The sequence below is a fragment of the Temnothorax nylanderi genome, unplaced genomic scaffold (genome assembly GCF_030848795.1).
Source record: "Temnothorax nylanderi isolate EJ_2023f unplaced genomic scaffold, tnyl_v1.0 TNYL_tig0545_pilon, whole genome shotgun sequence".
Classification (NCBI taxonomy): domain Eukaryota; kingdom Metazoa; phylum Arthropoda; class Insecta; order Hymenoptera; family Formicidae; genus Temnothorax; species Temnothorax nylanderi.
The window spans coordinates 2,103-23,210 of record NW_027249607.1 but is presented as its reverse complement, the minus strand read 5'-3'; the positions used below and the strand labels follow the sequence as shown (position 1 = coordinate 23,210).

Below are 21,108 nucleotides of genomic sequence, written 5' to 3'. Positions count from 1 at the left end.
GGAGTCCGGAAGCCGCAGGACGTCGCGCGCGAGAATCATCGAAGGAAACTTCTTGACCCAATTCTTTTTTCCGCAGCCACATCCTTGGGCGAGGAATTCTATCGCGTGGCCCTGCAAAGCGCCGGGATTCAGCTCGGGAGGTTTCCTGAGAAAAGCGATCACGTACAACGCCGAGTTTCGGTGTTCCCTCCACGCGAAATCGAGATAAGCTCGGCTATTAGAAATCACACGCGTAAGGGCGCCTCTCCGGTTCGCGCAAAGCCATATTTAGCTTTGGCACGATCGTGCACGCCGCGCTGGTTACTTTTGGACGAGTTGGATGACGCTCGTGAACGTGGGAGAGCGGGCTCGTACCCGCCGAAAATCTTGGTTGCTTCCTTTGTGAATAAATTCGTCAGATTCTGAAAGATTCGGAACTGTTGTTTTGCGTGATCGAATGTCGCGTAAGCACGAAACAAAAATCTGTGATAAAGACGTGCTAATTAATTGCTGGCGACGTCGCTATCGAACATTGTTCGAAATTTTATCTATATCGTATTATAGATATATTTTTAATAAAATACAGTAAAAGCTTTACATTTACGAATTTTTCATAGCTTGATAAAAGATCGTCGGATGCTGGAAAAATCGTTGTGGCTGCTATAAAAATCGCAAATATGGAAAAAAGGAATGTAAACTTTTCAAAAACAAAAATTATATAGCTAATTGTTGAAGTAATTTAAAATAAATGTATTGAATATTATTTGTCGTTTTTTTCATTATTTAGTTACTTATATCATCTTGGGGATGAGCGGGATGAGGGGATATTATGAAAAATGGTTACAAATACCGAATTACAGGTACCTATATACACACATATATATGAGTAAAAAATACGCAAATATGGAGCTTTTATAATATTGTATCCAAAGATTATGCTAATGTTCGCATAGTGCGCACTCTTCATATATTTTTCAAGAAAAAAGTTATTATTAATCGTAATATATTCAGCTAAAAAAACGGAGTTTACTAAATCCAGAAACCGATACTCGTTTTTGTATATAATATTGATATATAGAGAATATACATGATGGCCCACATAACTCTTAACAGCACGACATCTCAGAAATTATTTCATCAATTTTAAAGGTTTAGGTCTTGAATTGGATCTGAAGGGCCTTTAAATTGAAATGGAGGTTGGTTCCCTAACCCCTGTTGCGTGGATGGAACAGAGGTTAACTTTAAAATTTTAAATGAAAACCTTTATAAAAATTACATTTTGAATTCTATGGAAGAAAACTTAGTTTTGTCCAAAACATTTTTTTTTGTCAGATGTTTTTATTAAAAAATATGACGGTGTTTGGACTTATAGCTACTTGCAAAATCAAAATTACAAAATTTTACATTCTGACTTATTTAGTTGATTAAATGTTCAAAATATCCACCACGGACAGTCGTAAACATTTATTTATCCGAATTAACAAATTATTCCTAACATTTGATAACATTTCGGGAGTCACGAAGCAATTTTTTGATCGCATAACGTTCGAAAAACATTACTGCACGCCGATAATTCTTTTGGCATTCACCTAACACTAATAGCATATTCACTTCCATATCAAACATAGTGATTTTCACCATGTTACCGCTTGAATAGTAGCTTCAAACTGAGAAGATTTTCATGAATAGTTGAATTGAACTTAATGAACGTACAGTATGACAGTGTTTATTTATGTTTCTTTTGAAGGAGAAAGTTATGTTAGAACCGCCGACGACGAAAGAGAATACGACGCAAAGGATACGCGACGCTTGCGCTTTAGTGACTCCCGAAATGTTATCAAATGTTAGGAATAATTTGTTAATTCGGATAAATAAAGGTTTACAAGTCCATGGTGGACATTTTAAACATTTAATAAATTGAATAAGTCAGAATAGAGTGTTGTAATTTTGACTTCGTAAGTGCTTCATATAGCTATAAGTTGAAACTTCACGCCGTATTTTTTAATAGAAGCATTTAACAAAAAATGTTTTGGACAAAACTAAGTTGTTTTCTCCCATAGAATTCAAAAATGTAATTTTTTTATAGGGGTTTCCATTTTTAATTTTTAAGATAACCCCTATTCCACCCACGCAACAGGGGTAAAGGGACTAACTTCCACTCCAGGTTGAAGACCCTTCAGATCCATATAATTCAAGACCTAAACCTTTAAAATCAATGAAATGGTTTCCGAGATATCGAGCTGTTAAGAATTATGTGAGCCACTCTATATATACATAGAAAAAAAATTTATATATGTATACAGTGACTCAGAAAACTGATCAAATATACAACACAACAATTATTTACAACTGATTTGAAGAAGGCAATCGACGAAAACGACCTTTCAATATCGACACACAAACGAATAGGTACCTATATAGACTTGCTACAAATATTTTCGTTCACGAATTTTCAAAAGAAATTCATAACAATAATACACTGTTGGAAAATTTTTGTAGTTTTGTTAAAAAAAGTCCTTGTTAAAATTTTTGTGTAAAATAATCAACACCTACATACATGTGTAGATTTAACATATGCTATGTCAATTAAACTTAACAAATTTAAAATGTAAAATTATTAAAATAATTTAAAAAATATGTTAAAGTAACACAATTTGGACGTATTTATTAAAAGTGTTAAAATTTACAGAAAAAGAGTGTTGATTTTATCCTACAATCTTAACTTTAACATAAAAGTTATGTTAATTGTACACATAATTAACCTCAAATTACGATCAGAATTACATTTCCTTTCTGTTGAAATATTTTAACATAGTATCGGTGTTACCATTTAACACATCCATATTATGTTAAATTAATATAAAAATTTCAGTGGACCATTTGGGACATGTAATTTATGTTATATTTAACACAAATTTTCCAACAGTGTACGATTTGATCAGTTTCATGAGTCACTGTATATATATATATATATATATATATATATATATATATATCCATAATTTAAGTCACCGATTCTCTCCGAAGAATTTCTCGCTGTGCGTTTACGATTAATTTAAAGATTATGCTCACGCAGGCACATCGGAACAATCGCAGAATTCGGCGAGGGGCCCACGTCTTTTCGTATCTTACAGAAATAGTCGTTCCGAATAAAGGATATTTAAAAAACTAGCGTTTAACGATGTATTGTTAACAAAAGAATATTTACAGACGGATTTGTCAAGGTACGAGGCGAGCGAGCATACACGGAGCATATCGCCGCGATACAGCGCACGTACCCATCGACGTCGTGTCCCTTGACATGTAAATTCGTAATTATAATTACAAATCTCTCGGAGCCAGACACACCGGAATCACGTGATCGCCGCACGCCTAAGTGCCATAAACGCGATACGCGAAACCGTCGCTCGGGTCGAGCTTGATCTTATCGCGATTGGTGTCTCGGGTATGACACAGTATTTGTGTTCCACGTTCGAAATTCACTCCGAGAGACTAGTACAATCTAATCGAGGAACTCCAAATGCGAGCTAATACGTTTCGTCGATTCTTACGACATTCTGACGTATTATGACGCGCGATATAATTAAATCGACAATTAAGCTACGATTCAATTATACACTCCGTCGTCAACAGATCGGCTTGGAGAATGCATTGAGTGGATATTATCGCGCAATGAAAACATAAGATAACTTTTTGTTTCACTCATCGTGCCGATTTCGCGCATAATCCAAAGTGAAGAGTAAACTTTTTTTGCGAGAAATCTTTTACGTCCGTATTAACCGGCTGTATTGCCGATGCATGCGCGTATCTACCTCCGCCGAGAGAGCGAGAGAAACGCGCGTCGACTAGGAAGTGGTGGCAGATAAGGAAAGAGAGAGAAAGAGAGAGAGGAAGCGTTACGCAATCTTGTCGTCGTACTTGCCGGTAATTGCTTATTTATTGCGCTGTCGCGCATGTTGGTCTCTCTCTCTTTCTCTCTCTTCGTTACGCGCGACTACGTTTACCGACGACTCTCTGTCAACAATCGGCGAAAAGACGGCTATTTGTAAAAAAAAATTTAAAAGGTACAGGTACAGAATAATTTTTTTTGTTTGCACGATTTCCCGAGAGAAATAATATTCTTTATTCTTTATGGAATATTATTTTTTTGTTGTTTTCAATCATTCGCTCGCCCCGATTATCCCGCGATTTTACTGGACTCCCTACACGCATGTCATATGCAACATGGCACACGGTTACCATACCCGTCGACGATGCATATACGCGTAATGCCGGAGAAATTCGCGAAATTATTCACCACGTGCGTGGGAGGTACCCACTTGCGACGCGCGGCCACACGCACGCCACAAGTTTTACGTGTAATTCGCGTGGCGCATTGCCGATTGCGTGCACATTACAGTATTAAGTGCTCGGAATATACCTCGCCGTTGCTTATCCCGATGTCTCAGACACGGTGTTGCAGTTTACTCACGGAATAATACGGGTTCCCTTTGCAAAATCGTTCGATACGTCGCGTCGCGCCCAACGTAACAACTCCGTATTACCTCGCCGATCGAAAGCTAAAATCTCTCTTACCGAAAATTATTTATTCTGTATTCCATATCGTCAATGTGTCTGACTCGTTATAGCACAGAGACATGTTAATAATTTCATTTTTTGTTCGTACATTTCAAGTAAATTTAATTTATTATAACGTAGTATTAAAGAAAGATTTGAAATTAATTATGTTTAAGCGCGTCTTCAATCTTCTATTGATTCTTTTGCTTGACAACAGTTTAAAGAGTATAATCTGCTGTTAATTAAATAGTTCTCTCTCTCTCTCTCTCTCTCTCTCTCTCTCTCTCTCTCTCTCTCTCTCCCCCTTCTCGTGTCTAAATCCCTGCGACGAGTCGCAGCGGAGAATGACGCGGTGCGATTTTTCGGTGAATCGCTAAGGAGAGGAAGAGCGCGACAGGAAGAGCAAGCAGATCGATCGCAGGGCTGCAACCGCCGCTCGACTCGAGATTGCAACTTGCAACGCGCGGCGCTTTTCACCGTGGCGATAAATTCTGAAGCTTGCAAGCTCAGAGCACCGACATGCGGGGTCGCCGCCGCCGCCACCGCCGCGCCGTCGTTGCCGTTGCTACTGCACGCCGCGCGAGAGCTTTCGTGCAAAATATTTTAGCACCTTGGGTGGCGCAACTCGCTTGGCCGTTCGCCGGGGCATCGAATTGACTATTGAACAAACAGTGTGGATACCCGACGCGACTTACGCTCATGATCATTCTCAGAAAGAACGGCAATACGCACGACGATCACAATATCACATGACATGATCGAAATTTTGCATTGTTCGCTCATATCCGATATGTTTGTCTTCAAAATCTAATTCAAAGTCAAATAGAATAATTATAAAAACCGATGACATAATGATGATACATTAGCTTTTGAAAACTAAGGCAAAATCACAAATTACATGAAGAAAAATATTGCTCTATGCGAAAATCGTATTTATTTATAGCAAAAAGGTATACAATTCGGCGCTATTCTTACCATATTCAATTTTTCTTCGATAGACAGACAGTGAGTATTTCTCGCGGACGTACTGTTTCGTGTCCAGGAGAGATTTAATATCAAATTTGCGATATGTACCTATTATTACCATAATTCGAGAGTTTCGCCGATGTAAAGCCGAAGGATGCGCGAGTTCGCATATTGTAAAATCGTTAATACAAAATAAAATATCGCGACGGATCCATAATATCGCTCGATTTATTGATTGGGCTAATTATTTCGAAATAAGATACTTGAAGTGTTACTGAAGTGCGTTATTACTCCGCCAGAAAACACCGGTCGTCGAGTGTCAGTGCGATCTCCGCTAGCCGTAACGTCCCGTCCGTTTCATCGATAATTCGCCGGCGCGAGCGTTTTCTTTCAGCGTTAAACTTTTCATCGGAGCGTTTGATTCGCGTTATAAGCGTACACCCGCGAGGGAAGAAGGGTGCTTAATTATTCACGGTGATTCTTTATTCATACTTGCTATCCCGTGGCGAAGCGGGGCGCTTGATTAAAAACAGTGTAGGCGACGGGCATTTCCTATACGAAACTCCTCGTTCGTGCGGAAAAACGGTATAAGCTTGCTTCATACCCCTACGTACGGATATTCAAATATAAATCATTTAATAATAATTACCCATTTTAACTGCGCAACCGCTTTACGTTGACAAACGAATAGCTTTAAGCGTGGCGAATAAAATACAACGTTGCGAAATGATCTTTAATTTTAAACGCGGGTTAGGTAGTCCAGCACACAATCTTGTAAGCCTTTCTATTTAACCTACACGATTCTACGCTGTACTTTCCTTCGGGGGTTCGGCATTATCAACATTCATGCAAATGGCAACTATCTTTCCGGAAGTTTGTCGATGTTTAATTCAACGACAAGTTGCCTACATCACTTACGCGTCACATGTGGCATAGTTTCGTTTCAGTATACTTCGTCTACCGGAGAAGCACGACGGTCAGTCGCTTTTCTTGAAAACGGGAAAAGAATCGGAGGCGTTCGCCCGCATTCGCCGCGACACCCACCTCGTTACACGCCGTTCGTCAACGTGCGAAGGGTTAAACGAGTATAGGGCATCGACTTTTGGGGAGCGCGTTGCCGCAAGATTATCGATCCCTTCGACCTCCTTCGCCCTCCGCGACTCCGCTGTTTCGCTCGCATCGAGCGAACGTTTACGTTCACATGTCAACTTCCTCGAGTGTCAGCTTGCATGCGAAAATTACCAGCGCGCGCAAAGGACGGAGAAAGAGAGAGAGAGAGAGAGCAACTTAGGAGATGGAATCATCGGCTCAATCCCGGTGAACTTTGTCCGCGAGAACCAACTTCCGGCGCGAGAGTTGTCTTTAAGTCTTTGTCACGCCTCGAGAAAAGTTTTCGAGGCGATCGATACACAGACAACCCCGCGTCGGCCGTCGCGTTTCTCTGTGGAGGTTAATCGGTTTCGACGCGTTTATCTCAAGTGCGCATCGATACGTCGCGCGCATATCGATGGTTACGGCTATTAGCGAAATGACAAAATATATATGTGATACTGGTGATACAACAGATATAGCGTACTGATGCGAAATGAGATTCTGATGTAATAAACCGATGCTCCCATGATTCATATAAAATTCATGTGTATTCCTGCAGCGCCATTCGCAGTTACCTATATTATCATATATGAGGCTATATAGATAACTTTTATAAAATGCATCTACAATTGCATTTAAATCGCGCCAATTACTTTTGAGATACGTCGTCGCGCGTAGAGATAAAAAGTTAACGATTTTGCGATTCAAATTATCTCCCGCAAATAAACAAGAATTTCATCATCAATTTAATTTAACATATCAGCGGATCTGATATGACAAGGGATCCTAACATGGTGGGTAACAATGTATATAATTTAGCGCAATTTATAATAACTTCGGAATAATATCCGGAATATCCGAGAATAACGATGTTTTAATCCGTCGCTTCGATCCCGACGGTCTCGATCAATGATTCACGATTCGCTCCCGTCGAATTTCTTCTCGCTCGCCCAGGAAAGATGCCCCTACGAAACTAGGAAGCGTCGGAGCTTTATTAACTCCCCGTGATTTACAGCTGCCTTCTCGCGGGTGATACGTTTCCCTTCGTTCGAAATAAGCGCGCGCGCGAGTTGCGATTTAATTGCAAAAGAGTACGGACGGCGGCGGTGGATGATTTACAGCCATTCCGTTACCGGCGCGGCGCGGCGTCGTTCCCGATACGGCTCGTTACGAATCCTTCGTGTTACCATTTGCAATGCACTGCCCGGGCTCGCCAGATTACGCGAGTGCGCGATTCTCGATCGGAGATCAAGGTCGAGGCTCTTTGCGAGTCAAATTATTTTTCGCCAAGATTTCGCGCCGATTTAATCTAATCGGTGGATCTAATATGTATAACAATAAATGTATTACTTATTATATAATGTATTATTTGAAAGAACTTATGGAAAGATTTGAAAAAGCAGTTGATCTTAAGTAGTAGATTTTAAAAAGTAGATAGTTTGTTAATTATAATTATGCACTGCTTCGAATGTTTAGAGAATGAAGGATTGTCGCAAAGTATATTACAGTCGCCTATCTCGCGCATGCGCCTGCGCGATTCAGGATTAAACCTCAAAGAATAAATGTCATCGGGCGAAAAAATAATGAAGCGATAAATATACACACGGAAGTACTGAAGCGTTTAAGTAAACGTATTATACATTGAATCATTAAACGTTATCTTGAGAAAAGTTCATGCCATTGCTGATAAAATTGCCACATCAAGGAGATAATAAAATCACGAGCGATAAAATAAATATTTTTTTAAGAGAACGGATATAATTTTTTTTCCAGACCTCTCCCGTTTCGATTTATTACTATGAAATGCTGGTAATATCGCTTAAGGCATATCGGGGTAGTTGTTGAGAAAGAAATACAAAGGTATAGCTGACAATACGGTATTATCGATTAAGTATTACGGAAGCCGTACAAAGGATATAATTCGACCAGACAGCACTGTGTATATACTCGTAATTATTATTGTCTTATGATGACGCAAATAATCCGAGTCGGAAGCTCGATTATCCAATCTAAAATCCGCCGTTCCTTACACTAAATGATACGCGGTCGCAAGTACATCCTTCGAACTTTTCCACCTATAGAAACTATACCATTCTACCTATATAGTTCTTTTATGTAGTAATCTTTCTGGAGTGTATCGCAGTGTATTTTTTTCAAAATTCATTCAACTTGATATCACAAGCAATTTAGGTAATTTTCTAATTTTTACTAAAATAGCATATTTTTTTAAGAATCAAGCAGCGAAGATCCGCACAATAAAGGATCGTTAAGTTGTCGGCCTGTTGGAGGGGATCGCGTCGCGACCGTTAGCGCGTTTCGTAGAATCGCCAGATGGTGGTTCGAAAGAAGAACCGAAGCAGCCGCGAATTCGTACATAAATTCGACACTGCTGGTCTCCTCCTCCTCCTGGTAGCTGTGTCAAGTGTGGATCCGCGCGAAGTGTACAACGCGCTCTCGTTGCGATACTTGCGATACGGATGCGGCGCGGATACGGCGCGGCCTCGGTGGGCTCGATATACGTAGCCGAGCGCGCGCGAGCGAGTTCAGGCCAAAGTCTAACAGACACGACACACCTCCGACCTTCCTATCGATCTGCGGCCGGAGGTTTTACGCGTCCTCCACCCTCCGTAAGCTCGACGACCCTCTCTTCCCACCCTCTCTCTCTCTCTCTCTCTGTCCCTTTCTCTCTTTCTCGCTTACTCTATCCCTTGCTCTCAGCCGTATAACCCTCCTTCGCCCCCTCTCGGTCTCCTTCTCTCGGTGCCCAAGTCCTAGCGAGAAGGAAAGGCGAACCTGCCTGCCGAGACCCTCGCCATGAGAACGAGTTTCTCGTCCACCTCCTCCTCCTCCTCCTCTTCCTCTTCCTCCACCGGCAGCTCCTCCGTCTCCTCTTTTACCTCTCGTCCTCAGCACTCGCAAGCCCGCACCCTCGCAACCCGTTTCTATCGCACCCCTCGTCACCTACGGGCTCGCGACGGGGGAGGGAAGAAGGAGACGAAGCGGCGCGGAGAGAAAGAGAGCCAATAATGCGTCTTTACGACTCCGCGCTTTCGCAACACAGCCACGCCAGCTATGCGCACCGCACCGCACCGCGGCCGTTCTCGATTTGATTTAAAGACGAGCTGCCGCTTTAGCGGTCCCGCGCGCGCGAACCGAGATATCGTCTGGCGGCTCGTGAGATCGACCCATCGCACAAAAATATCGTTTCGATTTCTCTGAGAACCGACCGCGCGCGAAAAGGGATTATACAGATGCCGTAATTTTAACAAGCTCGATTTTAAACGCTAAAGAGTTGGAATATATCTTCACGAAGATATATTTCAACTTTAGCGAAGTACTTGTGAATTTTCAAGTCACGGTAAATTTACAGAAATCTAGAAAATTAGGGAATTTTTTTTTTACGTTATTATTCCAATGAAAGTCGAACGCGTTCTCTATAAATTTCGTACTTAGGACGTGTCTTACTAATAAAAGAATGAAGATCGATGCATAAGGTTTATTATTTATGATATAAAGCTGGAAACATATTATTGTAGCTCTTCTCACTTCAAAATTTTCTACATTTGATCGAAACAAGAATTGGGATTTAGTATTTTTTCTTATTTCAGTTAGCTTCTTCGATTCGACGCCTCTCTTTTGCTTCGCCAAAATTTTCTACACAACATCCTACGATTAAACTTTCGTTAAATAACGATCTCCGCCAAAACACTCTGTCAAAGAGTCCAAGATTCAAAGCGGAGGAGCGATAATTCCGAGGCGCTCTGTATAAATAAGCGTGTGGCGATGATGCATGGACGAGATGCGCGAGAGACGGTGCGCGAATAATGAATTCGGTCGATCTTCGTGAAAGTGGGAGCTATCGCGAAACCCGTCAAGGAGGCGCGCGATCTTCCCCTCTCTCGCCCCTTCACCTCTCTCGCGCTCCTTCTCTCGAAATATCTCCGTTACCGGACGAGAGCGAGAGCGAACCGCATGGCTAAAGTCCAGAAAACTGAAACCAGAAATTCTCTCTCGTGCGCGCGCGCGCGCGCGCACGCGATATTTCTGGATATGGGCGCGCGCGCGAGAATTCATGGCCGGAACGACTTTTCGTCACGCTGGAAATTAGTTTGAGAAACGCGGAGGTTTATCGCATCGTAAACCGCACACGGGCGCTTCGCGTAGCGAATTGCGCGCAATGGTTCCTCTCCTATCGTTTCCTGGACAAGGAAACGAGAGAAACGAGAGAGTTACGCTTGTTCAAAATCCGAACGGATAAATAGTTACTGGATGTAAAAAAGTTTACGCATTCCGTAGCTACAAACAATAAGCTGAATACTTACATTTGCAGAAAAGAAAGAGATAATGATAAGATGACGCGAGAAAACACATCTATACGAAATCGGTGTGAATTGCGACTTAAATGAATAATGCGACAAAGAATGAATAGAAACGCGCATAAAAATCGAAACGAGAGAATAAGGCGAGAAAAAACCGGACATAGGCTATCTCGCGGTTGCAGGAGAAAGAGCAAGTTCACGCGGAGGAAGGAAAAAGAGAGGCCGTGAATGACGCCGGCGTGAATGCGTATCGTCGCGTACGCGTCGCGACGCGCATCGGTGCGCATTCGCGCCGTAAGGTAAATGTACCAATGCCGGGACACTTAAGACCTATAGGTCTGGACACCTTTATCACTTTATTTTTTAAGTAGGGGAGACCGGGGCTAAGCCGACAACGGGGCAAACTTGACACTAGGCTTTTTGCCAATTTAAATCTATCGTAGAAACTTGCCTTTCCTACTGTAAATGCGTCTTTATGTGCCAGTATTATCAACGGAATTTGGTAACATTCTGAGTTATAGTGTAATTTTTAACGCGACATAAGCGTTTTTGATAGTGAAAAGTAATTTTTCTGATCTCTCGAAAATGTCTACTCTTTCATTGAGCTTTACTCTAGCGAATCTACCGGTAAGTGATTTTGATGGGAAATTTGATGCTCTATATGAATCCGATAATCGTTTTTGCATATTTTCAAAATTTTCATGTTTTTGAAGTGACAAAAGTGAAAAACGACGTCCGGGGCAAAGTCAACACCACGCCGTTTCGTCGGCTCCCAGTAACAAACGATGCTTGTCATGCAGCCGTATGGCTCATGACAAATGTATGCGCACGTCCGATCGCGAGTTTACCTGCATTAATTGTTTTTCAGACATGAGTTTAGATGAAGATAATTGAAAGTTCAACAATTTTTGTTCTCATTATTTTAAATGATTGTTCTAGCTACTTTATTCCGAATTTTTGTACTTTTTAAATACACAATAAACAATGTATTTTCATTTTCAGACAGTAAAAAATAAGTTCCAGATCAAATTGTGTCGATCAGACAAAGTGTTGAGTTTGCCCCGGCGGGGTGTCGAGTTTGCCCCGGCATTTTTCAATTCGAAAATTTGTCTTCGCGTCACTTTTCCTTTCCTGGCGGCAAAACAAAGCGACGTACAGCAAAACTTCCTGAATCAATTTTATACCTGAAGAAACACTCTTTAAATATGCACCATTGAATTTGCCTAAAAATTTTAATTAAATATTAAAAAATGCCTTTGAAAAAATAGTGTCGGCTTAGCCCCGGTCTCCCCTAAGTATAACGCGAATTTTAAAATCAAAGCTAAACATATAATACACGAAAAATATTTTCATCTTTAATTCTTTGATTTTAATTCGCGTTATAACTTATTTAAGGACTAAAATGATGAAAATGTCCAGACATATATCTATAGGTACGTGTCCAGACATTGGTACATTTACCTTACGAGCATCGATGCGCGCGCGAGATGCTCACGAATCACGATTATTTCGAACGACTCTCTGCCTCCGCTCCTCATTGTCTTCTCCATTATACCACTCCTCTCTGTCTTTCTCTCCCGCCGATTGTATCTTCGATGCGCAGGCTAAATATAGATATCCTTTACGGACACACGGGAGAGACTATCGACAGAATCACAGAAAGCGAGACGTAGGATTTAAGTGTAAGTTTAAAGTGTACTCCAATAATCCGTCCAAGGTCGTCGGATGGATATTTTCGTGATCGAAAATTTCGAAGGCGCGGGATCGCTCGTGTTTTTTTCTTCGAAAACGTAGTACATACATGCGGGATCGTGTCGCGCGATAAACCGCGACGATTGACGTAAATCGGCAAGATTATACACCGTCTGAAAAATAATCAGCAAAAACGCCGCGATCTTCCTTAGTGATGCGATCTCGTTTTCTGAGCGAGTTGTGCAGACGTAATAATGTCGATAGCGTGCGGCGATCTATCTCGGTGGTCTCAACGAGCGCCCACTCGTCTCCGAAGTAAATTTATCGCGGTGAACTGGCGGATCCGTCGCTTGTATGGCAACATGCTCTATTTTTGCTGTAAGGTAACGACAGTCGATAGCGTTCTCTTTTGATCCAAATTATATTATTACCGCGACCATCGATTTATTAAGTAATAACTAATATATTAAATTAAATACAGAAGGTTAAGTGAGCCATAAATACTGCTGAGGTAATCAGTATTGCATTTTAAACAACGCTGGGAATAATGATCTGTCAGATTTCGACAAATCGGTGAGCTAAAAATACGAATGCAAATCAGTCTCATCAATCCGCACGACGGCAGTACATGCCTTTTGCATCGATATCGCGGTTTTCTGCGGTATTAAAAGAAGACGCTCTCAAGGACGCCCCAAAATTCCGCGTCGAATAATACTCGACTGTCGTTCCGAGGAGAGAAAGAGAGAGCGAGGGAGAGAGGAGAGAGAGAGAGATATGCGTCGACTTTCCTCAATGTCATTCCACGTCGGACGCGAATTGTCGTCGTCCTCGTTATCGCGCTCCTGACGTCGCCGATAACGACCGAGCGTATATGTACATACGCCGACGGCGCGGCGGTTGCAGCGTCGCCTCGGCATCGATCGTCAATAGAGCGAGATCCGCGCAGCGCGGAGACGATGGACGGGAGAGGAAGAGGAGACCTTCTCCGCGCCATGAGCTAGCTCGCTCGCTCGCTCGCTCGCTTCGTTTCATCACCACCAAGAGTCGTTCGTTTCCGCTGGTCGCTTCGGCGCGGTTCGACGCGGCGCGGCGCAGTGCGACGCGTAATCAAGTGGTATAAATAATTCCGACTCGCAGCCATGAGCCGGCCCCGTCCTTCCGTCCATCCGTCCGCCGCGTCGCGTCGCGTCGCGTCGCCCGTGCGAGGCTTAATCCCCTGTTATGACACGCCAGAAATCGGGATGCCACGCCACGCGTCACCGCGTCACTAAACTGGAAACACGCGCCCGCCCGCGACTCGAATCCTCGTTCCTGACGCGCGGCGGCCGGGATGCGATTCCGACGCGAGGCCTCGAATCGAGGCTCGGATAAATTTCAAATCGGACAGCCGATTTCTTTCTCCAATATGCACGATTCCGAGACGTTTTTAGAATAACGTTAATTCGCATAAGTGACATAAATAGGTGCGCATGCTATTGCGCCAGAAATTAACGCGCTGACTTGACGCACGAGTTTAATTCAGCTGAATTGCGAACGGTATTTAAAGGAATGGTACAAATCGGAGTTCTCTCGACGAGCACCGTAGTATAGATTGGCTACTAAGAGAAGCTAGCTTTATACAGATAATAGCTATGAACTAGAACTCAGCAAGCCACGCTGAAAGCACAGTTACGTTAATATCGCTAGACTAATTTTGACTCGTCGGTGAAACGCGGAAGATAACGGAATGCGCTGGAGATTTTAACGTCGCCTTTTTGCGCTCGGAGCATATTAGTATCAAACTCCCTAGCAATGTTACAATAATAATGTTCTACATTAATCTACGTTAATAGCAATGTATACATATTCATTATCTATACTTTGAAAGTTCTCATTATGTCTTTCCATTGACGGACGCCGATCAGTTTCGGTCATTGCAATTTATTAAAACCGTAGTTTTGACGTATGTTAATACAATTTCAAACTGTAACGATGTCGAAGCTCCATATTTGACGAAGGTTGCGAGGTTTCAAAGAAGCGACGATGACTGCGGTTTTAGATTTTGGGAAATACCGGAGGATGTCGGAACGGTACGGCACGCCGCGCTGTCGTCGCCGTCGCCGTGTATGACTGGCCGATTCCGCTGACTAACGCCCCGGATCGCGAACCGGTCATTAGTGCAACGGAACCGGTGCATCAGGGACAGGGAGAGCAGCGCGGCGGAATGTCCGCGAGCTGGCGCGGAGCGGAGCGCGATGGATGCCCCTATTATCGGTCGCTCGACCGCCAGAATGCCGTTAGACGCGCCGGCGGTCAATCTATTGTCCTACGTGCGCGCATGCAGCTCCGCGGGCGTTCCCGCGTGCGAGCGACGTGAACGAGGGAGCGAGCGAAAGTTTAACCGGGCGACAGAATTAGCTCGAGTCTCGCGCGCGCTACGAGGAAAATCCGAGCCCGCCGCGCCGCGCGATGCGCTTTCGCCACATCATTCGTTTCAGCCTCTCTGTACGACATTATCGAATTTATTATGATACCACGTGTATTCAAACACCGGCTTACGCGCGATCCGACTCGGCTTTGGTTGGTATAGATCGTGACCGTTGATTTTCGATATCGCGAGGATGGCTCGAGTCGTACAAGTCGAGTCGTATCTTTCTCTAATCCTCCATGTGGCGAATTGCAGATAAGACGCGACGAGTTTTATGCGTGATATGTTGCAGAATAAAAAATGGATTGATTTTTAGCTGACATATTCGCGAGAGAATTTTGATTGTCGAGAAGAAATGTAGAGAAAACATCGAGAAACATTCATTTGCACCCCCCGAGTAATCCCGCTAAGCGGAGAGCGACAGAAATAAAGCCTGCGTTTATAGTAACCGCGGGTGAATGGAATTGAAAGGGTGAATCACTTCCGCTCGCTTCAACCTACTCCGCCGCCAACTCTCTCGATCGCCTCGAGGAAACGGTTGATCTTACACTCAATCGTCGCGCTTTCTCCGACTCGACGAATTTTCCAATTTAATCCAATTCGCCCGCCGATATTCGCACTCGTCCGCTATTATGAATCGATTACAGAAGTGAGACAATAAAAGCGATCGGGCGCGACGACGCGTAAATGAAAATCCTCGAGTGTTACGACGCGAAATTTCCAAGTCCTGGCGATGAATAAATATTCGTCTCTCCTCCTCTCTCTTTCTCTCTCTCTATTGCTATTCAGCATAAGGGAGTAACGTGCGGTGTTGCAATGCAAACTTACGGTACGGATGCACCTGTGTTATGCTTCGAGACACATGAGGCGCGATTTCAATACAAACAGCGGGGGCCTGTACGGTGCGTAATACAGTTACGACGGTCAGTAGTTTCCGGTTTCTTTGTGCCTCCGAGAGGAAGAGACGGACAAGAAACGGACGCCGTGAGCGCGAAATATCGCGAAACCCTCAAAGGTCCTTCTTCTCTTACTACAAGTTTACCGTCAAACACGCCCGTCTGATTCTCGAGTCAAAACGTAATTTTCGCGTTGAACTAATTGATGTTGAAATAAAGCAGCTGCAATCGTTAAATCGCGCGATGACAATAGCGAGCGTTTGATTCGAGGCTTTCGCCTTTTTATATTAAAAATAAAATTGTGAATTTTTTTATATTATAGATAAAATTAACTATTGCAAAAAAAATGGTAAACGTACCATCATTCCAGGCAGTCTAATGTCGCAGGAACGACGTGATTGAAGGAAGATTTCTTTTCACAGAGAGGCCACCCGGGCCTGAGGCCCTGGCAGAGGGGGGCCCACCATGCCCCTCCAGTTCCTTCGTTCTGTTGTGTCGTTATATCAATGCGACGAATTTCGCCTTCGACACGCTCGTCGATACACTTTTTTTCGTCACGATTGGAAATTTCAACGAAACTTGAATGTCATCTTTCCTTTGCTCGTGCAGCGATACGCGTCACTGTTTCTGCTCCGGTCCCTCGTTGATTTTTGGCGCGTAGCACTAATTAACGTTTGCGAATGTTCGCTAACTATCGCGAATAATAATAATTAAATTCAACGTCGTTCGATCATTCGCGGAGAAGACGTACGTCCACGCGAACGATATACTTGTTCGATTGTACCGTTATCCCGATGGAATCGAATTACGACTAAACGCCACTCGACTGCGAAAAAGCGCGACAAGCTGCAGCACCGGAGAGTCTTCACTTAATTTGTTCGTGCTCTCGCTAGCGCTAAATGTCACTCAATCCTTTCGTCCACGCTTCCGGAACAGCGTGCGCAGCGTCGATTTCCTCCTATCGATCGTTCGTGAAATGTAATGCCCATCTTAACAATTTGACTAGCTATCATCGTCGACGCGCACTAACACATATCGACACGTCGTTTTTCATGCGTGCGCGCGTCTCAGACGTGGTTTGAGAAATCTTTTTCGTCTCTCGGCCTTATCGCTTCCTCACTCGAGTTACCGATCCTCTTTCACCGAGAGAGCGTGACACTTCTTTCGACCGTAGCCTTGCACGCCGCGTATCGCCCGCTAGCGACTGCCTGACCTCTGAACTCGCCAAGTTCTCTGACACAGCCGGCGACGTTCAACCGACACCGACGAGATGCGTATCAACGATAACCGATCCCGACCGTGAAAAACAATCGAGGCGGCGCGATCGTGTATGCGATTGTGTATATCTCACGGCGTTTCTGTATAAATTTTTCGGAAACGTTTTACCAGCCTTTCGCCCAGAAATTCATACTCTCCGCAAAAACAATAGTCGCGGCAAGCACTTTCCATACAGTTTTCGTATTCTCCACAGTCTTTTCAATTTTCGTACTTTTTTAGTTTGTTTTTTCAAGTAGTTAAAAAATGCCTCGTCGAAAAGGCACGCGCGTCCTCGTTATTGACGGCTCGCGCCTATCGCCTCGCATCGCAGGTCTCGGGCATGACGTGGTTTCGTTCCAGAAAACGATCCGGCACCGTAGTGGTCTCTCCCCGACTCGACGAGCGTGGGAACGGATATGGGCGTGCGAAGAAAATCGCAACGGAGGCGGCGGCGGCGGCGGCGGCGGCGGCGGCGGCGGCGGCGGCGGCAGAGGTGGAGGCGTCGTCGTCGGCGGCGGACGTGCGCTTCGATTTTCCCTCGTAAATCGTCAACAGGTGGTTTTCCGAACGACGACGCACGGAATGCACGCGGCGCGGATTCCCGGGGTCCAACGGGACGCGGCTGTGTGGTCCCCCTCGCTCGCGACGATCGTTGTCGACGAGCGGGCGAGCGGCCGGGTCGCGCGGCGAGACGCGACTCGCAGTGAACACGGCGACTCCGGCGAGAACAGCTGATCGTTCGCGCGACGACTCCAACTCCTCTCGGCGGGGCGGCAGGAGACTAAAAGCGGCGCGTATCGCCGCGCGCGATATCACGATCGTATAGCTGACTGATCGCGCGCGCTCTCGTACGCCTCGTAGAGTCCTCTCGACCTCCCCTCACCGACGAGCCGAGCAGAACCGTCCCGTCGTCGCGATTCCAGTCACCGCTTGCTGAAACTCGCACCGCGCGCGAAACGCCGGACTGTTATATCAGGCCTCACTCTTCTTGCACGCCTGCCCTCCCCTTCCTCCGCCGCGTCGGTGTTTTGTTCGTTCGTTCGTTCGTCGGGGTTCCGATCCGATGTTCGCGCGCCTCCTGCCTAACTACTCTCTCGCGAGACTATTTTCGTGCCCGCGATGGCAGAAACGACGCGTTTAAGCACGCGTCGCTTCCCACTCTATCGTGCCCCGCTCTTTTCCGTTTCCTGCCGTCTTCTCACGCGTCTTCTTGCTCTCTCTCTCTCTCTCTCTCTCTCTCTCTCTCTCTCTCTCTCGGCCTCTCTCGTTCGGCTTCTCCTCGTGGCCCTCCGTCGCGCGCCCTCCGTTGCCGGTACAACGTGTTTTCGTTGTTATCGTCTTCGTCGCCGTCGTCGTCGTCCTCCCCGTTGCTCCGTTGCTCGCTCGGTTTACAGTACAGGGATCGCGCGTGCCTCCCCCCACGCAATGGACGCGCAGCAGAAGGAGGATGAGATGGAGGAGGGCGACCGGGTTCTTTCATACGCAAACATCGGCTGACGACTCTCGTCGTGCGGCGTCTCGGCCATCCGACGCCCACGAGCGAGCAGGTAGTCGCTGCGCGTGCCCCTTTAAACGAAACGACGAACGGTACGTGGGGGGGCCACTAGGATCGGCCGTACGTTTAATTTGCTGAGGAAGGCACTCACGCACTCGTCCACTCGCGGCACATGGCGCGAAAGCTGACTGAAGAGAGGGACTGAAATAACGTTGTCGTCGTTGTCGTTTACGGCTACCGGCGGTGCACGTGTAGACCGCAACAAGAAAAAGCTCACGCAGAGAGGGAAAAGTGTCCGTTTGCCGCGCTGATGAAGAGGAAAGCGAAGAGGAAAAGAGTGCAAGGACGTCGGTTGTTCGCCTTGTCGAAGACCGCGAGCGATTGACTCCCGCGCGTCCCGGTCTCTTCGTAGACACGGCACGCGTGAGAGAGGAACACGGGAGGGGATTCCCACAGGAGAGGGGGAGGAGAAGCGGCGACGGCTGCCACGGTAGGGCCAGGAGGGCACACGAAAAAGGGAGAGAAGAGAAGATAGGACAGAGTTGGGGGTGGACGAGGAAAACGAGAGAGAGAGAGAGAGGGAGGAGGGGTGCAGGGGCAACGTGAGTGACGACGAGGGTGGCAGAGGGAGGAGGCGGTGAGTATGGCGCGTGCCACTACACGCTAGCAGGTGGAGTGCGCGTGCCCAGAAATCTCTATTTCTCCCCCTTCGCGTTTCCGTTCTCTTTCCACGATTCGCCGCCAACTCTTTTCTTCCCTCTTTTTTCCGTCTTCGTTCAGTCGCTCGTTCGCTGCGCGTTTCACGGATTTTCCGTGTTTCAGAAAGTGCCCTCGTCCTCTTCTCCCTTAGACGTTGTTTTTCTTTGTTTTTTTTTTACTACGTTCTCAGAAGGACAATTCGCGATGGTATCGCATTCTCATTCTCAAAATTTCACTTTTTTATTCAGGTATTCTTAACCGATGACTTTTAGCGTCGCGCAGATATCGTTTCGGAGTTTCCCGCGCGCGTCACGCGATTACAACGACGCGCCGCCTCGACCACGACGTGCCGGGATGATAATACGAAATCGATTCGCTCGATTGAGAGATCCCTGCATTCATAATGTTTACGCTGCACGGTCAGGTTATTCTCGTAGCCCGATAAGAGTTGCTAACGAAAGTCTCTCGGTAATGATAAGCGGCGTTGGCCAAGTTATCGCGACAAGTTTGCAGCAAACGTCATGACATGTCCACGAATCCTACCGCGTCGAAAACTCACTTTTATTCGTGTTCGCCGAGCATTTAAAAAAGTGACACTTTGCGAAATTCATTAAAAATTGTATATTCCACGTATTTCAGATTCGATTTCAGATCTTATGGCGGGTGCATGCCGCGCGATATTGAAAATTTCGAGGGAGCTCCAGTTCGATTTGTCGTGACGATTCACCCAGCATTATCAGATCACTGAATTAATATGACATTTCAACATGTTATATCGTTCATGAAAACCCACTAAATCGATAAATCAGTCAAAATCGACGCACTGCTGTCAGGCGAGCTTTCATAAATTTCGTTTCTTCGCAAGTGTTTCTTTTACGCGTGCACGCATCAGTCTCGATCTCGCCAAAAGCGAAACAATGCGCGAGGGGACTTCGTCGAACTCCGAAGTATCGAGTCACATCTCGCGACGAGTCTTTCGCCGCGAGGCCGAGGACGCCCCCTCCCCGCCCGTCTCGTTACGTCGCGCAGGACGAGCTGTCACCGCTGCGCACGTGGTTCGCCAGGAGACGCGGAGCGACGACACATCCCCCCGATATGGAGAACCTGACGCTCCGAGAAGTCGCCAGCCACTGACTACGTGCGCCGCGACCGCTCTGGGCTCTGGGCGGCCTGGCGCTCTCCTCTCGCGGGGAGGCACGCGCGGCGGCGACGACGGCGACGGCGTCGGCTACGTTCGGCCGGACTCGACACCGCTCGTCGTCCTCCTCGGGCTGACTCGAGGCACTTGGCCGGCGCAACCGCGACTCCGCCGCCGCGCCTGACTCGCTCCGATCTGCACCCGAGGCCGCTCCGCTCTGCTCCGCTCTGCTCTGCGCCGCACCGCACCGCGCTGCGCCGCGCCACGCCGCCGGCCGTCTGCCCGATGCCACCCGACTCCGCGACTTCTAGAACGAACCTTAGCTCCTTCTCTCTCCACCCCGGGACCCACCTCCCCGCTCCAACCACCGTGGGTGTACCGTAATTGCGTACGACCGGTGTATATCGCACTGATAGTACACGCTGCGAAACAGTCGGTGTACCAGGAACGCTATTTTAATCGCTTAAATTATCGTTACGAACGTTCCTAACATTCCTTGGGAGTGTTTCTAATTGCGACGATATTTGCGCGATGCCAGAGTGAGATTTTGATAGGCAACGAAACAAATTCGCTGACGTGTGACACATCGTCCTTCAAATCATTCAAGCTTG

General features: G+C 45.9%; 1 protein-coding gene across 1 annotated transcript in view; it reads right to left on the bottom strand.

Moving 5' to 3' along the window:
- Nucleotides 1–20,708, bottom strand: part of LOC139783811 (uncharacterized) — an 85,890-nt gene extending 65,182 nt beyond the window's left edge. The window contains exon 1 of the mRNA XM_071722968.1: nt 16,268–20,708. Within this exon, the coding sequence (XP_071579069.1) occupies nt 16,268–16,273 (6 nt within the window). The 5' untranslated portion in view covers nt 16,274–20,708. The remainder of the gene's footprint in view (nt 1–16,267) is intronic.
- Between the last annotated feature and the right edge of the window lie 400 nt (nt 20,709–21,108).